At 39.8% G+C, this 20882-nt stretch overlaps 1 protein-coding gene across 1 annotated transcript; it reads right to left on the reverse strand.

Annotated features, from left to right (window-relative positions):
* Positions 1-709: 709 nt before the first annotated feature.
* Positions 710-20533, reverse strand: si:ch211-214e3.5 (zinc finger protein 518A). The gene is made up of 3 exons (XM_034214859.1): positions 20171-20533; positions 16795-16872; positions 710-7531 (listed from the first exon to the last, which is right to left on the reverse strand). The coding sequence occupies exon 3, from the start codon at positions 7509-7511 to the stop codon at positions 3489-3491; it is 4023 nt and encodes a 1340-aa protein (XP_034070750.1). The 5' UTR covers positions 7512-7531; positions 16795-16872; positions 20171-20533; the 3' UTR covers positions 710-3488.
* Positions 20534-20882: the final 349 nt, after the last annotated feature.

Here is a 20882-nt window from a genome sequence, read left to right on the forward strand (position 1 = left end):
CCAGTTTTATTGTATTCTATTTACACTTTCTATTTGTCTTCATTCAGAGAGCGATTGAGCAGGAGTTTTAGCGAGTCATTTTGTGTTCAACAAACTGAACAAGTAACAAAATAAATATTCTAAACAGAACAATGCAGAATGGATTATATCTCAAGGGAAACATTGTGAAGTGTAATTAGAAGTTGCTTTCCAGTCACAGTTTAAATGACCTCCAAGGTCAAACATATTTCATCATTCTCTTAGTATAAAAGGTTTATATATATATATCATATACTATGATAAGTGTGTTTTAAGCTTTTGGACAGGACCACGGTCAGAAATGATAAATGAACACTCGTGTTTCTGTGCAGGGAATTCATTACATCAGAGGACTTGTGTTTATTATTGTTATGAGATATTCAGTTAAGTTTGTTGTTATCAATGGTTTCCAAATAAAACAAATCCACAGCATCTGTGCGCTCCATACAGTTCTTTGAAGTCCTCTATTAATAAGAATATCTAGTTCAAATATAGTTTGATGCCAAAAATGTTTTCTGTGGTTATGCCCACATGGGATTATTGAGCTAACTCAGTCAGATGGGACATCCTGTAATATGTTGTCTGGTGCTGCCCTCGTGTGGATCTTCTCAGCATCATCACTTTTAAACATCCATCAGAAGGACAGGCTACTTCATTATTCCTGATAACAATAACAAGCCACCACAATAAATCCATAGGGTATGTACATTTATTAAAGGGGAGTGAACCACTAAGTTGAACAAAATAATACAGTACTCATTGTCAACCTGCTAAAGGACATTCGAGGCACTTTGCATGAGGAAAGACTGGGGAAAGATGTGGACAGGAGCAGTGTACTGTACATGGAGTTGTGTTTATGTACAAACTCAAAACAGATATCAAATATTATTCACGTTTCAATTTCGGCTCATACAACGGACACAATTAGCTGATGTAGTAGTGTATCACATGAGTGGTTTGTAGTTATCACAGTTCAGAACTCGTGTTAGAAATCCCATCAACTGTTTACATGTTATACCACCAAACAGTTCTTTGGCCTGAGAGCAGAGAAGAAGACTCTGTGCATTCCCATCAGAAACATGAAACTCTGAAACAAACTGAAATAAAAGCCAGAAGTCATTTGGTGTTGGCATCCATTTGGCTGTGATCGTTTTTAACTGCATTAGGGGGTGAGCTCCAAAATAAGAAAACGTATAAATACAATGCTAGTCTAAATTTGGAATTAAGGAACATTTATCTAACTTATATAACTTTAATGAGCCTTGTGTCTTAAGAATGTACAAGCTGAACCTCAGTCACTGTCTTCAAGCAGTCTGTACAGAGAGCTAGGCCTATGCTGACTTGGCATATCTAAAAACACTCTGTAGCCGGGGCACTTTGCAGAAGTATTGGGTGGAGGGATACGCCGGTGTTCTTCAAGAAATAGTGCCAACTCCCCCTTAAACCACAACACAGATTTAATGAACAGCGGAGGGAGCTTTCAGGTGTAGGTAGAGTGTTTTTGACTTTACCCTGCTTCCCCTCTTTATGCTAAGCTAGGCTAACTAAGCTAACTCCAGCTTTGTAGTAAGGACACAGACATTTCAATCTTCTCAGCTCACTCTAAGTAAGCATATTTTCCATAATGTTTAACAATGTCTTACAAAAGAGAAGTCCCCATAATGCTAGTGAAGGTTTATGCTTGTTTGGTTCCATTTGTAAGTTACAAATATGAGTGGAATGTAGATACTACACATGATACATTTGTAGGAGTGTTACAGAAAATGATTTCAGGGACTTGACCTAATGTGGAATAAATGTTTGTTGTTGATGATTGTAGCAAAGATAAAGATGAACATTTAGTAAATGCTGGTAAAATTCAGGACCTGCTGAGGTCAGAACTTCAGTAATTTAGACGTGCTCCAAACAAGCATTGTGAAAGTATAAAAACATCAGTATGGCTTACATTGTTCAATCACTTGCATATTAAATAGAATAAAACATGAATTCCACAGATCCATCATCATGTAATACAATCATTAACATCCTAAAGAAACAAAGTCCCTGTCCTGTCGCCATGAAAAAAGTGTCAAACGTAACATTGAAACAAATGTCCAAATATTGGACTTGATGGTAGGGAACAGATTAAATAACAGAATGCAAGAAGAGTTGATACAGAGTCCAGGGCTCCTACTACGGTATAAATGATTACAGTTTTAAAACAAATGTGACAGTAACTTTAAATTCATTACTAAAAGTATGTTTTTTTGTTCTATAGCAAACAAGCCATTTCAGATTTTTTTACACACCCTAATCTATTCCTGTAAAGTAAACATTGTTGTGATTTCTGGGGAATCCAGCCAACCCATCCCATCATAAAAACCACCATCGTCCTTCTGACCCTCAGAAATATGTTTGACATTATTCTGGTTTATACAGGTTTGATTACCTTCCTAACAGGCTTTCAATGTGAAATCATTTCAAATGTTGCGGTTGATTAACGGTATCTTAAATTACAAAAATAAAAGCAATTGGATTTGTTATATTATTATTACCAAGCCATTATTTTAAAACCTGCTTTAATATAAGAAAGGTAATATGTTTGACCTACAGGTAAAGCCATTGCTCAATCAACAGGAAAATGTTTTTTCAACTTTTCAATAGTCCGTTTTTCAGACAAAGATGCTATATACTGCACGATTCTGGCTTTTAAATGGAGATGATTTGCTCCTTTAACTCGTTTGATGTGATAATAAACGTAGTATCTGTGGGATTTGGACTGAAAACAAAGACTAAGTTGCAGCCCTAGTTTAACCATTGTTCTGCAAAGGTATTTTATTAAACCAACACTGACGGCAGACTTAAAAGATAACTTGGGGAAACTCTCAGCTCTAGTTATTACAAATATATGCTACAGGTTGGCAAAACCCTGACAAGGAAACTGTTATCTACCCCTGATGATAGAATAGAGTAAAATGAAATCGTCATTAATAAAACATCATACAAAATGTAACAATTTGGACCAGAACATTCTTCCATGACAAGCATTTAACAAAGGAGTTGTTATGCAAGCTTTAAAGTTAAGCAAATAAGATACTAAAGTCCCTTAAACTAGGCATCAGCTTACTTAAAATGTATGAGCAAAAATGACAAACAAGATTAATATGAAATCACCTGAGCAATTCAATCCAGCTCAGAATACTCCTGTCCCTTTAATCGAACTAGTGATCTTGCAACTCTCCTAATTACAGTGCACCATTTTCGCAGTTCAATGTGACCTGTGCATGCATGATAGAGATCATGCTTACAGTACAGTTTACCAGAAAATGCACCTATGAAAAGATAAACTATGATTTGCTTCAGAATATGTATTTACAGGAACACAACATTAAACAAAAATAGTGTGGAAGGTCATTAAAAATATACAACTCGAACCATTTGTTTCACACCGAAAAAGAGAAGTTATTCCACTCGGAGGTGATTTGAAATGTTCAGAACAGTTTATTCCAGTCTCTAGTTGCCTCCATGAGGTGTCGCTGGCCGTGGCCAATCCAATCTTCTTGGTTGTTAAAGAGCCGACCACAAAACCAGCAGTCAAACACCACAGCCTCTTGTGCACAACGTGGTCGAGGGTCAACTACCTCATACTTCTTTTTGCTCTTTTTCCTCAACTTCATTTTCAGGAGGAACCGCTCTCTGACAGAACTCAGAACTGGCCGGGGTCTTGTATCGTCGCTATGAAACGATGCACCTTTGGTCAAGGAATTCTTCCAAAGAGCTCCTTGCTCAGAGAGAGCTTGGATTGTTTTCTGAGATAGAGAGACTTTAGTAACTGCACCTTTGTTCCTGTTTACTACCTTCATAATATTGGCCACCTCGGGAATGTCAGCATCTGGATGATTGAGCACCACAACAGGTTGGAATCTATGAGGGCATTTGATCTGCTGGAGAGAACTGAACGGGGCAAGCCTCAGTGTCCTTTCTACTTCTTTGGCTATAGGCTTCCATAACAGAGTAGTCTCTTTCTCAGGCAGTCCTTTATTCGAGAGTCTTCTAGCTTTATGCACTGTAGCTGGAAGCTCGTCGAACAATGTTTTCCTGCGCCTTTTCCTTTGGCTTGGGGGACGAATTGGCCTTGGGGCTAGGATAGGTTTCTCTGCTTCACACAGTTGAAGCTTTACATTCATCCGAGAGGGTGAAATACAAGATTCATTGACATCTATTTGTGCAGTATTGTGTATTGGGATGAATTTTGTTACTCCATTGGATGAATTTGCATTGGTTTTGTTTGATGACACCAGAAAACACTGGGTCTGAGGTCTGGTGGCCAAAAACAAAGGTTGATTGCTTGAGGTGGGAGCACCACTTGTGAGAAGGCTTCCTGTAGGACTGACAATTTTAAACATGACTTTGTTTCCAGTACTTTCACTGGTTTGGCTACACTGTGTTCCAGTCTTTGTCTCTTGGTTATTCAACCGTAATCCTGATTTGGGTGGAGAAATGTAGCGAAGCAAGAATGCCTGGCGCCCCGTCTGCAAAGTGTTGGCTTTATCTGTAGTGTTCACAGGCATGGCCAGAACGGGCTTTGAGTTCAGTGGGAGTTGTGTACTTGCCAGTCTGAGGCCAGGAGCACTGGGGGTCTGACCAAATGGAACCGACCTCTGTACCAAGTAGCAAGTTGGCTGTGTCTTTGCTGTTTTGTCTGTAGGTGTATTATGTGGTGTGCTTGAAAAGAGTACAGGGCCCTTTAACCCTTGGCTGTTGATAAGGTAGTGATTTGAGGTGGTGCCAACACCTGGTTGAACAGCAGAGAGAAGTGTTGTCCCTTTTTCAGAAGCTCCTGCCTTTGGTGCTGATGCACCTACCCTCCTGCCATTTTCAAACCCTGGCTTCATATAAGATACGTTGATCTGGGGACTTGCAGAATTTGTTATCAGTTTGAAACCTGGAGTTGCCTTGGGCATGGCACATTTATTCTCAGTAGTTCTCAGGAACACTGACTGCTTACCCTCTGGCAACTGAAGAAATCGAAGAGCTGTTTTAGTTTGTTTTAGAGAATCATTACTAGAGAGTTCAACTCTTTCCTTATTTAGTTGTTGCGAAATTATTGCATCTGAATGTTCCTCCACAAAATTGCCCAGGCCAGTTGAATTACCCTTTGTTTCTGATTGATTGTCAGATATAGGAATGCTATCCTCCTCTATTTTGATAATATTAAAGTCTTGGAACACTGAATCAGGATTTTCATCCTCAGTGGAAGGATCCTCAACACTACCTGTGCCCTCATCAATGTCACCATCTGGCACATCTTCTTGATCCGAGTCCTCTCCTGGATCTGGAGACTCTGCCAATGTCAACCTAAACTGTGATGATTCACACATATTTTCTTTGTCTGCTGAATGTTCCGACATATTGTCAAAGTGTTGGGTAGATTTGGGTGGAGTGCCAAATGTTTCCTTGGAATAATTGTGAAATGTAAATACTTCTTGGTTTGGGGAGTTTTGTGTGTTTGAGTTTTCTGAGCCTATAGCACTTTCTCTGCAGCTTCCTGTACTGGGTTGGGCTAACTCTGATTGAAGTGATGGATTAGTCAAATGCTTAACATTTAGCTTGCTGTTGTTATGTTTAATCTGACTTTTACCTCTATCAGTTTTTTCTGGAGTACTCTGACAATATTGGTCATCATTGAGTTTATCTGCTTCTGTATCAGTCATTAATAACTCATCTGCAGCCCCACAATTCTCAATAGTTTCTTTGGAAACGTGTTCTAAAGACAATATTTCCTGAGCAACTTTTAAAGGTGAAGATAAAGTAGTGATCTTCCTAGCACATATTGGTGATGTATTACTGATTTGAGGACCACTATGGTAGGTTGAATCAGGTTTCAATGTTGCAGAGACTGAATTATTATCGAACTTGCTTCTCTCTGAGCAGGTTATCTGACTTGCGTGATTTTTTTTGCCTGCATGATCAAACTCATCAGTCATTGGGTATAACGTATCTGCACAAGTCGAAGACCTTCTAGGTAAAGGGTTAGTTTGCTCCTCTACGTCAGCTCTAGGTGGTGTGGAATCAATGTTGCAAACAGAAGTTTCTTCCTCCTCAATCTTTACTTTAACTGCCAGAATATCGTCCTGATCCATCGGTACGGAAGACCCACTTCTTGGTGAAAGAGCTAAACAATGTGATGTTAAGTTATTGCTGTTAGAGAATTCCCCATTCTCATTAGAGACTTTACTTTTATCTGACTCAGGATTTGGTGCTGAGCCAACATCTTCAACTAGGGAGTGGTTCTGGATGGATGAATCTTGCTTTGCTGTTGGTATTACTTTGAGTACTAAATGTTTTTTGCCATCAACCATCTTGAATCCCATCACTTTGGTAGTGCAGTTGGGGGGAAGAGAGATTTTATTCTTCACCATCAGAACAGTCAGTCCATTTGGATTGGCGAGATTGGCAGCATCAGAGCTTGGAGAGGTGTCACATTCCTGTAACATCTCTGACATTGACTGCTCTTTATTATGAATACATTTTCTTTCCTTTTTTGCATCCACCAAGTGGTTGGTCTCCTCAAAGGATATCTCTGGTTTGATTAGCCTGCCATTTTGGTTTTGACTTCCAGAAAGACAGTTTAGTTTTGATATCCTCTGAGCTTCCTGTGATTCACCACCCTTTTTCAACAAATGTTTTAAGCTTGCAGATGAATTTGCTGAAGTGCCGCTGTCTTCTAAAGCTGTCCATACATTCCGTCTCTCAGCATGCTCTTTGTGAACAGCTACAGTGTGTTTTTTAAGATAGTCGCTTCTTGATGCACCATATCCACAGATCTGACAAGTGAAGGGGAATGTACACGAGTGAGCTTTCTTATGCTTCTGGTGAGCCTCTTCATTCAGGCTGATATGTCTGCATTTTAAACACTTCCAAGGACTCTCATTGTGATGATGGATGTGCTGGACGAATGTACCTGCATCCACAGTTGTAAACTCGCACCAGTCACAGTTAAACTGTCCATTTAGACTGTGACACATGATGTAGTGTCTGGTAAGCAATAGCAAAGAGTACTGAACATCGTTGTTGCAGAGCTCACATGTAACCAGAGTATTCCTGTGCTCAATCCGATGGCGTTGAAGAGCAGGGAACTCGTGTGTGGAAAAAGCGCACAAGTCACAAGGGTACGTAGGAAGGGTTCCTTTATGGGCCGCTCGGAAATGCTTAAGGAGATCATTGGGGCTATATGTGGAATCATCTTTACACACAGAGCATCCAAAGCTCAGAATCTTTCCAGAGAAGACAGCACCTTGCTGAGTTTTACAATGGGCCTTTTTAAGACTTTGTTTCTCTTTCTTGGAAGAACTTCCATGGTCCTTATTGGAAGATTCTTCTGCATTATTGAAGAGCGACCCGTCTGCCACTTCTCTGAAATGCTTGTACACAAAGTCTTTGACCTTTTCTTTTTCATCTCCCGTGTTGCAGTTTTTCAGAGAATCAGTCAGTATTGTGAGGTCTTCTTCCATAGTTGTAAATCTACAGATATCTGGAAAGTAAACAAAAGAGTTTTCATTAGCAGTCAGACGAGTCCCACTTACTCTAAATGCATTTATCAACAAAAGGTTTTATGTATGTAGTACAGTGCATGCATTCTCAGTCAACAATGACAAACTAAATAGCATTTACATTTTAGAAGGTGTGGAACAAAAGTGACAAATTAATTAAATGGCCTAAGAACTTTTTTAAATCAGTAGTGTCATAAATTGTTATCAAAAAGTAATTTGAAGCCCGTACTGGCAAATCTCAAAACAAAAGAAAATTAAATTGGTGAAAAAATAATATTTGATCAGTGCAGCTATTAATGTAAGTAGCCGGCATCAAAATATACTTAAAGTAGCAAAAGTAAAAGTACTTGTTATGCGTAATGGACCATTTCAAAATCATATATTAAATAAAAGGATTGTGATTATTGAAGCATTAACGTGTTCATCACAGCTACACAGTGCAGCTAATTTGAGTTGCTTTATATATTCCTGCTAGATATTTAACATATGTCTGGATTTATTTAATGATTCATATTTTGTATTTAGATATATAATCTAAATCCCAAATGTAACTAGTAACGTAAGCTTTCAAATAAATGTATTTGCTTACGAAAAAGTACAATATTTGCTTCCAAAATGTAGTGGAGTAAAAGTATAAAATGGCATAAAATGGAAATACTAAGGTAAAGTACAAGTACCTAAAAATTGTAGTTAATTACAGTACTTGAATATGTGCACTTTGTTGCTTTACTACGGAGCCCCCTAGGGACATGGAGAAGAGAAAAAAAATTATTTGAAAAAAAAAAATAAGTTTTGCGAGATCTCGCAAAACCCCGTTGCAGTTTGTAGACGGTCCCTAAGCATTCCTCTCCCTCCTCCAGCTGCAGATTGTGACCAATTCTTGAAGTTTAGCTCGGATGACGGCGCGTATCGAACTGTTCTGATAAAAACGACTCTGTAGCTCGTTGTCTACCTTGCTATGATTGTAAAGTCACGTTGTTTGTATTTTGACAACGTTATGTTCATGAGTAATTGATCCGCAAAATTCGAATCTGTCAATAACTCAGCTCAGAGTATGCTTTGCAATGTGCATGTCCCCTCGCTCTGAGTGTTCTCTTGAGGTTTCACTTATGTGAAACCTGTGCCTATTGCCAAGCACTGATGTTATATCTTTATATTTAAGGCCAAGCTCAAAGTAAAATCGATGAACCGCTCCATTGTTGTGGTTTCTGTGTTGCCGAACTGACCAGGAAGTACATTGAGCTAAATGGAAAGTTTTGCGAGATCTAGCAAAAGTATTGCGAGATCTCGCAAAGGGGTTTTGTGAGATCTCGCAAAACATTTTTTTTAATCAAATAATTGTTCTCCTTGTCCCCCTATGGGGCTCCGTACTGTACACCACTGAGCACACAGCAATACAACCCACAGTGAGTGGCACAAAGATGGCTCACGTAGCCTGTATAGGCCAAAGTTGAAGTAAAACTATCTAACACTCCATCAATCAATTTAGTTATTGCCAATAATAATATGCATTTTGTTATAATGTTGTATATTGACTAGGGGTGTAACGGTATCCGTATTCGTCCTGTACCGTCACGGTTCGGACGTCACGGTTCGGTGCATGCAGTCACACGACGAATACGCCTTTTTTTACAAGTGGGAAAAAAGTCTGTCATTCAGGGCAGTATCCATTACACTATTTATAATCCAGGGGGCGGTATTGTGCCTAAAAGCTGTTTGCCAGCCGCCCTTAAACAACAAATGAAGAACAAGAAGAAAACACAACAAAACGAACAAAATACAAGAAGAAGAAAAGTTAGTATGGCGAGTTCAGATAACACACAGGAGCTAGAAGACCCACCTGTTTCTTTTAAATCAGCTGTGTGGGAACATTTCGGGTTCCCTGTGGACTACAATAACGATGCGAGTGGTGGATCGGACGAGGACGGTGTGTCGGCGTTGTTCGACAGCGGTGCGGTATGCTAATAGTAACACACGCCTAACATGCTAAATCATTAAAAAACTGGTTCATGCACTCGTCTTCTCAAGACTAGACTATTGCAATGCACTCCTCTCCGGTCTCCCAGCCAAATCCATCAACCGCTTGCAACTTCTCCAGAACAGCACAGCCAGAGTTCTCACCGGTACAAAAAGGTCCGCACACATAACCCCCATACTTGCAAAACTACACTGGCTCCCGGTCCACTACAGGATCCAGTTTAAGGTTCTGCTCCTCACGTACAAAGCCCTGAATGGACAAAGCCCAAAATACCTCTGTGACCTCATCCATACCCAGACATCTACCCGCTCTCTCCGCTCCAGCCACGCTCCTCTTCTTTACATCCTCCGCACACGTCTCCGAACAATGGGAGACCGAGCCTTCTGCTCACTCGCCCCGCGCCTCTGGAACTCCCTCCCAGATCAGCTGAGATCTGCCCCTTCCACCGAGGTATTCAAAACCGGCCTTAAGACCCTCTTCTTTTGGCAGGCCTTCCAATAAACTTTGAGCATGGTACACCTGGAGTACTGCCATTTTTATCGCTATCACCGACTTTTATTTTTGTACTTTATATTTTATATTTTATTTTTTGATTTCTTATTATTATTACAATTATTTGTTTAATCTATCAAAGTGTATTAGTATCCTTTGTTGTGAAGCACTTCGAGATTTGTCTTGGCAGATGAGAAGTGCTATATAAATTAAATGTATTATTATTATTATTATATCAGAAGGCATCACCCAGATTTGCCAATCACCGGAGCCCGGCAAAAGACAACAGCAGTTGCAGTTCAAACAGCTTATCCCCGCTGTTTTTAATAAACCAATAGACATGAAAGCTGTGAGACCAAAATAAATAACGGAAGCTATTGGCATATGTTTTTCAACGGCTATGCAATAACGGCTTATGCAATAATAGAGGACCCCGGCTTTTATTGATTGTGATTGAAAGTGATTGAAACACTATCTTGTTATTTATTTTTGGAATATTTTGAAGACATTCTTTTTAGTTTTACAGCTTATTGACATCAGCCATTATAGATAATCTGGCCATCTGAGTGTGTGTGGTACTGTTTGTGGTTTGTTTTTAACTGTGTAATAAAGTTAATTATTCAAAATGTTAAAGTTCCTTATTTTTAAACTGAAACTTGCACTACTGTTCAAAATAAATAATAAACAAACCTGGAATTATGCATTTGGGACTTTTTTTTTGCTTTTTCTTGTTGTACCGAACCCGTACCGAACCGTAACCCCAAAACCGAGGTACATACCGAACCGTGAATTCTGAGAACCGTTACACCCCTAATATTGACACACTTCCCCCATTAATGACCCCTCAAATTTAGAGGAAACAATTATCTTCAGCTCACCGTAAAAGCAAAATACAGATATTGAAAGACATATAGTCAAAACTGAATCTCTGGTCTGCATACCAGCGTTGTCAATGTAGGCGGAAGTGACACACGCTGCTTGGCTCAGACTGCTGCCTGCTCACTGAAAGCTCAGAGAAACAAATGACGCCAATCTGAAGACTAAGTCTCTCCTCCCTGCTTGCATGCAAATTATCTTCTCACAGACCTGTTTTTGCTCCCATGCTAAGCTCTCAATTACAGTGCAAATCTCACTGAAAAAATAAACCATTTGAGACCACATTTGCCTTTGTAAAGCCTCAAGCTTACCATGACATTACATTGACAGCTTATTGACCTTCACACACCTCATATCTATCTCCTTTGGGCTTGTGGCTTTGCTGGAAACTTGCACAGTTGCTGTTGAAAGTAAGACATTAAAACAGAGCTGATAATGTCCTACATGGCCCAGCATGTTGTTCATTCAATGAACCGACCACTGTGACAGGTTTTTTTGCACTGAAAAATACAAGAGCATCATGCAGCTAAAGCTAAACTGCAAAGAGTGAACAAAAGTTTTTTAAATAATGTCTACTGTATCGGGGGGACTGGCTCCACACATTATCCTTCTGCTATAGGGAAACATTGCTCCGACTTGTTTGTATTTCTTTAAACCAATTATGACTGTACTGGGTGGCGCTAAAAGCATGCAGAAAAAGCACAGATAGCGTTAGAGGGTTGAGAATGCTATGTGCAGAATTTTTATTTTGAAGCACCCTTTCCTGCTGTATAGATTGCAGTGGCGAACCATGTCTATCACAACTGGACCTTCTGTAGAGCCGCCCACCTCCCCTCCGCGGCATTATAATGTCCGTCTTTTCACTGAATTGTCGTCTTGAAAAGGGTACTCACAACAATTCCGCAACAACTTCATCTCCACCTGTTGCACTTGCCATTTCAACGTTAAAAACAATAAAACGGCATGAATTGCTTCGTCACATTCATCTCTAGATCCTCTGTCTCGAGCCAGTTAACTAGTGAGCCTTCTAGAGCACCCTGGAACCGAGGGGAACTCTGAAAGAATACGCCCATTGGCTACAAATCAATATATGATTGGTTGATCAAACTGTCAGTCCAAACGTACGCTCTCATTCAGTGCAACGGCCAGGGCCTTCGATCAAGGATGTAGAATACCTTGGTTGAAGGATAACAAGATCTGATTGGTTGCTTTCTTTTCTTACACAAAACCACTGAAATGCGTAGTGCATGGTCCGAGAAAGACAAACAAATCAACGTAACACTGTAATATTACAGATCACCAACACAGATACCATTCTCATTTATTCATTTTATATACATTTTATTACATTTTATTTATATAATTAAATCGATTTTTTGTTTGTTTTATCTGAGTGTTCCAGGGTATTCTCTGAATACCTTGAAGGCACTGACGGTTCGCCACTGATAGATTGTTATGCTTATGGGTCGCTACTTGGCAGAGAAAGCTAGCTAGCTTGCTCTACAGCAGATAAACCTTCAAATGTAATTACATACAACTGAGCCCCGCCCTGTGGTTCACAAAAGTTGAATATTTTGCTGATGTATTTGAAAAGTAGAAAATGTTGAGTGTTTCTCTGTAATATCTGTAAAAATGTGAGGCTTTTAAAAAGAAGATTGCACTGAGGGCACGTCATGTTTTCCAGAGGAAGATTTGACATGTTTCTCAACCTTTTCCCACAAAAGGCAACACATGACACATCAGGCAGAGATGCTCAGACAAAAGCCATTATGGCACATCATGCTAAACTGCAGCTCGAGTAAATCATTACGGTCACAGCGAGACGCATGGACGATGAGTAGATAAAATCCAATATAGTCGATGTGGACAGCGTCACAGCCTCAGCTGTTGGAGCGTTTTATGTGACAGCAGGCTGAAGGGAAACCCAGCGAGGTGAGCGCCTCTGTCCTGGTGCATTGTGATGAGTGTTCCTCCCTCACTATTGAACATATCCTACCATTCAGCACAACGTATCTTTGTGACTGTGGCTTCTCAGGACTGGTCCAGAGTAATGTGCATTAAAGCTTGCTTCATTTGCTATGGTCCCCTCGACAATGGGACACCATTCGTATCTGGCCCCAATGACACGCAATAATTAACAGTACCTAGAAAAATGAGTAACACCTTTTCAGAATTTTGCCTTCAACTTGGTATGCTTGGTATTTCAAAATGTCATGTAATTAAATTGAATGTGTGGTCATTTATCTGTGGACGTCAGCATTCAACAACTCTTTAATCTGTTATTACTTAAATTATAGCAACATTAAAGCCTTTTATTTGGAATATGATTAATTCTCTTGTGAATTTCCGTATCAATTGTTGAAAAAAAATGTGTTTGTATCTTGAACAATGTACATGCATGGACAAGTCAATAAAAAGTGGATAAAATGGAAACTTGATGATCATTTTGGAGGATGATATTTGTATTAGTGTTGAGCTGTAGTGCATTAAACAGAGATGCGTTTCTGCCATTCAGCCTCCCCTACACTTTATTTTTGAGTATGCTGTTTCACCATGTAGACATCATGCAGAAAGTAGAATTTGAAATAATCTAAACCTGCCAAACCCTATCCTCGAACATCAATATCCAATATTACAAGAAATGTAAGAAAAAACATCACGTGTTATGTAACCAGACAGTCTTTGAGATACTCCTTCCTTACGGCCCGTCCACACAGCGGCGGGTGTGTCTGAAACTCGACCAACAACCAATCACATGAATCTCCCGCCCCTGACACACAAGCAGCGGTTTGATTGGCAAGAGCAGGGGTGGCCAACCCGGCTCTTTGCCTAGTTTCATGCGGCTCTTCAGTTCATATCGAATTGTATATGTGTGAGTTTGGGGGAGAGACACTGACTCCTGACTAGTGTTGCACGGTGTACCGATACTTGAAAGGTACCGCGATACCCTGCCGTTAAAAACGTTACGATTCCTCCGTTTCATTAGTATCGGTACTTTAAGAATAACGGGGAAAAGTACTCCGGTGAGAAAGCGCCGTTTTAATAAGAGTCGTGTGTGTTCAGCGCTCTGCTTCCACTCCCTGCACTGCAGCCGTGCCTGCAGTCCCGCCCCTCTCAAGCACGCTCAAGTGCCTCCCCTCTCTCGTGCACTCGCTAGCTGCCAGAGCATGTGAGAAAACGAGAAGCATGGCTGCAAGTGGGAGTGCAAGTGCCGCTGCGCCTCGGCTTGTTGACAAAAAAGACGCCAGAAGCTAAATTTGGAAGTATTTGAGCGATATCTCTGACAGTGAGGGCAAGCCTACGGACACCACGAGGCCTGTCGGTAAGAAATGTATTAATTGTATTTAATACGAATTCTTGTCATTTATTTTATTTATTGTTCTCATTGTTTAAAAGTTTGTGTTATGTTTCTGGTGTGAAATAAAGCACAATAATTACATTTAAGACTGTTTCCCTTTTTTTAAGAAAAGTATCGAAAAATAATCGGAATCGCAATTCTTGACTTGGTATCGAAACCAAAATGTTGGTATCGTGACAACACTAGCTACTCCTGACAGTTAAACCTGATATTTAGTAGGTCTGTTAAGTATTGAATGCTGATAATTCGGACGTAATTTGGCCGGTCAAAGTTGTTTGGGCTCGGATAAAACCGCTCCGTTACTTTCATCCCGTGTTACTTTCGTCCCGGTGTTGCAGTATAACTTGAGACATGACAACTGGCGACATTCTATTATTTTCGTCATAGGAATCCGGGGCGTGTACAATGAGGACCCATTGTTGACTTACCAGGAAATAAACATGTCGATCGCCTCGTTTGTCGTTTACGTTCATCTTTTGCTATATCTGCCTTCCTACGATCACTTTGATGCACATTCAGTACTCGTATGTGAGGTTGTGGGTGAGAGGTGGATATCGTGATGCTTACAGGGAGGTATCAAACATTACAAAGTAGGTGACTGTGTGGATGCCTGTTCAAAACATAGCAAACTTGAATAAATCATTTAAATTATATATTTGTGTCCGACTTTCATTTGTACATCGTTCTTAATGTGATGTATAGTAGCTTTGATAGCTGTCCATACCTTCAGACAGCCTAAAAGTAAAACACAAGTCGTTTATTCACAGCCCGAACACTCATCGAGATGACTGGATCACTCATGACAGGTTGTGATCAGCTTCGATTAAATTGTGATATAAATTCTGTAGCTATTCTCAAGGGAGCACGTTTTTTTTAATGAAATACCTGTATCCCTCTCATCACAACAAGACTCTACACTGTGCAGGAAAAACAATTACATACATGAAAATAACCTTGATGCATCGGAATGAAACACACAAACTATCTTCCGTGGCTATACTGATATGTCACAGTAACGGTCAACCACAGAAACGTAGCCTAAGTCCAGCGGGGCACACGTTGAATACATATATAACATTTGTACATTGTTCTTAATGTGATCTGTATAGTAGCTTTGATAGCTGTCCATACCTTCAGACACAAGTTGTTTATTCGCAGCCCGAAAGCAGCAACGAGATGACTGGATCATCTGCAGTGTTGGGCAAGTTACTTCCAAAATGTAATACAATTACTTATTACTGTCTTTTTGAAGTAATAGGCTACATTACATTACAATATTACTGTCTCTGAAATGTAATGAGTTACACTACTTTTATATTAGCCTACTTTTGAGTTACTTTACCAAAAGAGCATCAGGACTGTTTGAGGCATATGATAGCTATGTGATTAACATGATGATTCAGCCTCTATGGAGATAGACATATGACAAGCATGATCATTTCTGACGTGGAGCTAATCTGAAGTAAACATTGAATACTTTTTTCTAAGTGATCGTAGGAAGGCAGATATAGCAAAAGATGAACGTAAACGACAAACGAGGCGATCGACATGTTTATTTCCTGGTAAGTCAACAATGGGTCCTCAATGTACACGCCCCGGATTCCTATGACGAAAATAATAGAATGTCGCCAGTTGTCATGACTCAAGTTATACTGCAACACCGGCTCTCCCTACGTGTGTATGTGTGGTGTCAGGTGTCAGTATGAGAGGATGAGAGCGCGTCTAATTTTGATGTGGCCCAAGAGCCAATCACAATAATACCTGCAATGCAGTGAACCAATCACCTTTAATCGTTGATTAAATACTATCCAGTGTTTCCCCTACCATTGTCTTGGAGGGGCGCTGCGCCCCGCCAACAGAGCCCCGCGCCGCAACCCCCCCCCCTGAAATTCCAGGTGTTATATATAAAAAAAATGTTTAAATATATACATAGCACCAAATTGAAAATAATCTATAACTACTGTCACTTTTCACATTGAACATGTGCTCTTTTATTAAATAAACTAAACGCTTTCATTTTAAGTTGTGAGTTTAGTGTTTTTGACCCTAAGAAACACTGATGCATTAATCAATAACAATAATCCACAGCTCCTCTCTCTGCTCCAGAGGATTTAAAAAATATATATCCCAATGCCACAAAAATGCATCAGTGACGTGGTTGAAATCTTGTCTCCAGAAAAAAAAAACTGAAACAAGCGGTATCAGTGACTGTGTGTTTGATGTGGCTCTTTGCAGTAACATAGAACAAATGTGGCTCTTAACCTCTGACTGGTTGGCCACCCCTGGGCTAGAGCTTGTACTGGCATATGATTCGATTGGCTGACGCTTCTGCCGAGGCTTCAAAAGTTGTGTAAAGTCGTATTTGTTGAAGGACATTTAAAGGGGTAGTAAATCTAAATGATGTCTAAACAAGTGCCAAAACATCAGGTCACTCAACTTAATAAACATATTTATTACAGATTATTAGACCCACACTGAAGATGTCTGCATTGCTGAGGTAATAACATGGTAACAATGAATGTATTAATTAATGTTATTACCTGTACTCCTTTAGGACAAACTCACACATGAATGCATGTCGTGTCGAGGAAAAGCAGTCTGCAGCGTGGTCACAGCGCCTGTAAGACAGAAGCATAAATCACAACCTTACTTTAAATTCTCAAACTCTACATTTAACATTTCTGTTAAAACACAATGAACAATGTGTGGTATTTAAATAAACATGTCGTTGTTAAACAAGATGTGTGGAAATAAAACTATTATTTTTTCAGAACTAGATTTGAGTGTTGGCAGCAAAGACTTTGTCTGAAACTAGTGTTATCCAACTCCAGAGCGTCTTAGTCAACATTCATTGAAATATAAAGATGCTATCTTTTGTTTCTATCCAACCAAATGTTCTGCTTCTAACCAAACATTTTTCCTCAATCCAGTTTTAAGCATTTAGCAATTCAAAAACAACATTTTCACTGCGCTTTTTTTCTGGCTTTCTGCACATAAAGCGAGAAAAGCACATGTATTAACACAGCAGTCTAGCAACAATCTTACGTCCACAACGCTTCATCTCATTCACTTTGAATGGGGTGACGTCACGCTTTGCCGAACTGCATTGTGCTTCCGTCGCTTCGCTTTGCTCGTGTTGCTCGCTTCAAAAGTTGAGAAAAGTTCAACTTTTGAAGCTTCGACGGAAGCGTCAGCCAATCAAATCATATGCCAGTACAAGCTCTAGCCAATCAAACCGCGTGCTTGTGAGTCCGGGGCGGGAGATTCATGTGATTGGTTGTTGGTCGAGTTTCAGACACGCACAACGCACGCTGCCGTGTGGACGCTGCGTTACTGCACAACACTTTTTTTCTCGATTTAGGTTGGAAACATCATAAAAATATAATAACTCACGTTCAACGATTCAATAGATAATCTTTGAATGTAAAAAAATACATTCTATACAGCCCTTAAGCCACATGAAAGGCGGTATATGCTGCTGAGTGACATAGTCCACTCACACATTACTAACTGTAGCTAATGCTTAAGATGTTGTATAACCTTTATATAATGCCTTCCAATGAGTGTTTCACATTTATCTGAAGAGGACATGCCACTACAACATTTCCCTTAACATCTTAACAAGACTACATGTTGGCAGTCAGGACTCAAAGGTATCCTGTTGAGTTGTTGACCTCTGGATTTATAGAGCAGTCTTTATGACAGGGACAGGGATCTGTTTTGTTGAGCAGACATGTGCATGTTGGTGAGGTAATACACATTATTATATTAGTTTAGAACTTTTCCCTTGATCTGAAAGTGGCAGTGGCATTTGACTGGAGAAAGAAAACTAGATAACATGAATGTGTACAATCGAGGATTTGAATGACTTGTAATTGCTTTCCAAAACGTTTAATGAGGGAGGAGATACATGTAGCACTTTTGGTAGGGATCAAAGATACTCAATGAATTGTGGTGAGTAACACTAAATACACTTTTGTTTGTTCACAAGTAAATTGAGGGGAGGCGTGTGGCGCAGTGGGTGTTGGGGTCAGGGGGGCACAGGTTCAAACCCCACTGCAGTCAGCATGTCGTTGTGTCCCTGAGACACTTCACCCCAAATTGCTCCTGTGGGGATCGCCCACAGTATACTTTAAAAAAGACAAACTGCTGAATGACATGCCTACAATTTGAGAAATAACTGCCTTTGAATAAAAGCATCTAAAATAAAAGATTATCAGCAACATTAATTGTTAAGTCATCTTATATGAAGCCCTTGGCTTTTGAAAGTGTTCAGGTTTTTTTGTCTACCTTAAGTATTTACGTGTGTATTGTCATAAAGGTACATACAGATATTCATTCCAAAAAGTTGTATTGACCAGCTTTCACCTATTTAATCATAGTAATTTCAAAGCAAGAACAGGAAAACACCCTGTATAAGATCACCCTTATACTTACAAGTGAGACAAGCTGCGTGAGTTCAAATACATTTTTTTTAAAAAGCTGCATTGATGTGCATTCAGGGATATAAGCCTTAAACAATCAATAAAAAAAGAAAACTCAGACACTGTCTAACAAACAATGGAAGCAGAACCAGTGGCAAGGATTATTGTTAACGGCAAACATTACAGTAGTTTACCTTGTAAAAATCTACATTACCCACAATGCAACAGACAACAAAACAGTGAGGTCAGAGCCGGCCATGTATTGAGGATAGCAGGTAACCTTCTACCTGCAGAAAAGGTGAGGCGCTACAACGGTACAGTACGCTCACATCCTCCTCACTGCAGAGTGTCCTTTACTTTCAAACTTGTAGTCTTTCATTCCAACTGTCCAGACTTAAGTCAGATCATTTGGACCTCTCATCAGACTTCTCACTGCTCCCTCTGGAGACAAGTATTGCTTTAAACTACCTGAAGCATACACAACTACCCCAGCAATTGGAAAAGGCATAACAACAAAACATTATATTGAGTAATTCATAAAATGATCCGAGAACTTAAATGACAATATAAAAACAAACAATTTGTTGATCAATTAAATGTGCAGTGTTGTTTTTCAACAAAGTAACTTGTACACCTTTCCATTGAATAGATCATGACACATGTTGGTCAGCAGGGGCTCTGCAATAGCCTAGACTCCATATGTATCAGTCAGCTGTCACCACTGTGGAAGCCATGTTGGAGGAAAAAATGGCTGCCATGATTTAATGACTTATCAGCAGCAGCTCATTCAACATAAGAACGTACACTATCTGCTAACAATGTCTTCACAAACACTTTGGCTAACTTAAACAATGTATATTAATAACGTAATCTACTTGAAAACACTATAAACAGCTTACAAATAAAACTCAACTATTATTCTTTGTAATAAACTGTATATATGAAATTATGTGTTTAATGAAAGTGAGCAGGACTGTAGGGAACACCTGGAGTGCAGACAGGTATGCTACACCATCTGCATGCATCAGATATAAATGAAGCTTGGAGATGAAAAGTAAAGTTGCTTCGTCTCATAACTGTAACCCCACTCAGCCTTAACATTAACATCACACAGGGACAACTGCAACATGTTACAAACACGCGAATCTCAGCCTCCACTTCACTATTTGATATCTTTCTTCTAAATTAATGGGTGTTCACTTCTTCGAGTGACTTGCTCCATAGTCGCTAAGTTTAGGAAACGCGAGGGAACGCTGCATCAGTGGGAGAATAAAAGGCTGAAGACAGACAGCAACAAAGGACTGTACAATGTACGCTGCCGTATTTTATTTCACTGTGGCATTTTATACCTCGATACGTGGATAACATGTGAGACACTTTGCGAAAATGTTCGTGTCTGTTGAGTTTAATAAGCAGTTATTTTACACCAAAATAAAAAAGCCCCCACCCACGCGAAGACATTTAAAGTTACGGAAAATGTGTTGTTTCTTACTAGGAACTCGATGGAAGTTCAGGTGGTGTCCCGTCAACGACCGACATTATGAGAAGGAGGTTAATGTGTACAAAACACACAGGAAAAACATTTGCCTTCCTTCTCTCCTCTCTATGGATCCACAGCGACGGCGGCCATGACAGTCCATCCGGGTACTGATGTGCTCTTGACACTCATGAAGAAGCGGATGACTATGCATTGCTAGACAAATACCAAAGTAGTGCCGTGAAGGACATGTTGTCGTAGGAAACACAGTTAAAACAACTTTTACTGAACTGGAAATATATTCTGTTTAACGCCCATAACAACCTGACGGTGTTTTGCAGCATGAGCCCTACGTCACTATGCGTGTGCCTGTGTGCCTGTGTGTGCGCGTGTGTGTGTGTGTGTCCTAGGTGGAAGAACAAGCAATGAGCAGCAATGGCGGATACGCCATTTCCTTTTGACTGCGTTTGGCTACATCTTGGCTGATATGGTTTTGTTGATCCCTGATAAGGAATTTCATTTTATCAACTCCCATAGCCTACTCTCAACACACAGCCTTTTTAGATGATAAAATCATGTCTGTCTCATATAGATTACAGACACACAGAGAGACACACACACTTACAATAATGGCGGATGTGGATGTCACTCTTCTATTACATCACACTACATTGTTTCTTTGCAGCAGTGGGTAATTCCATTCAAACATGTCAGTTCATTCCTTGTC

Source organism: Gymnodraco acuticeps, unplaced genomic scaffold (assembly GCF_902827175.1).
Source record: "Gymnodraco acuticeps unplaced genomic scaffold, fGymAcu1.1, whole genome shotgun sequence".
Taxonomy (NCBI): Eukaryota; Metazoa; Chordata; class Actinopteri; order Perciformes; family Bathydraconidae; genus Gymnodraco; species Gymnodraco acuticeps.

Excerpts from the sequence above, each read along its gene's own strand:
- si:ch211-214e3.5 (XM_034214859.1), bottom strand. The coding sequence starts at position 7,511 with ATGGAAGAAGACCTCACAATACTGACTGATTCTCTGAAAAACTGCAAC.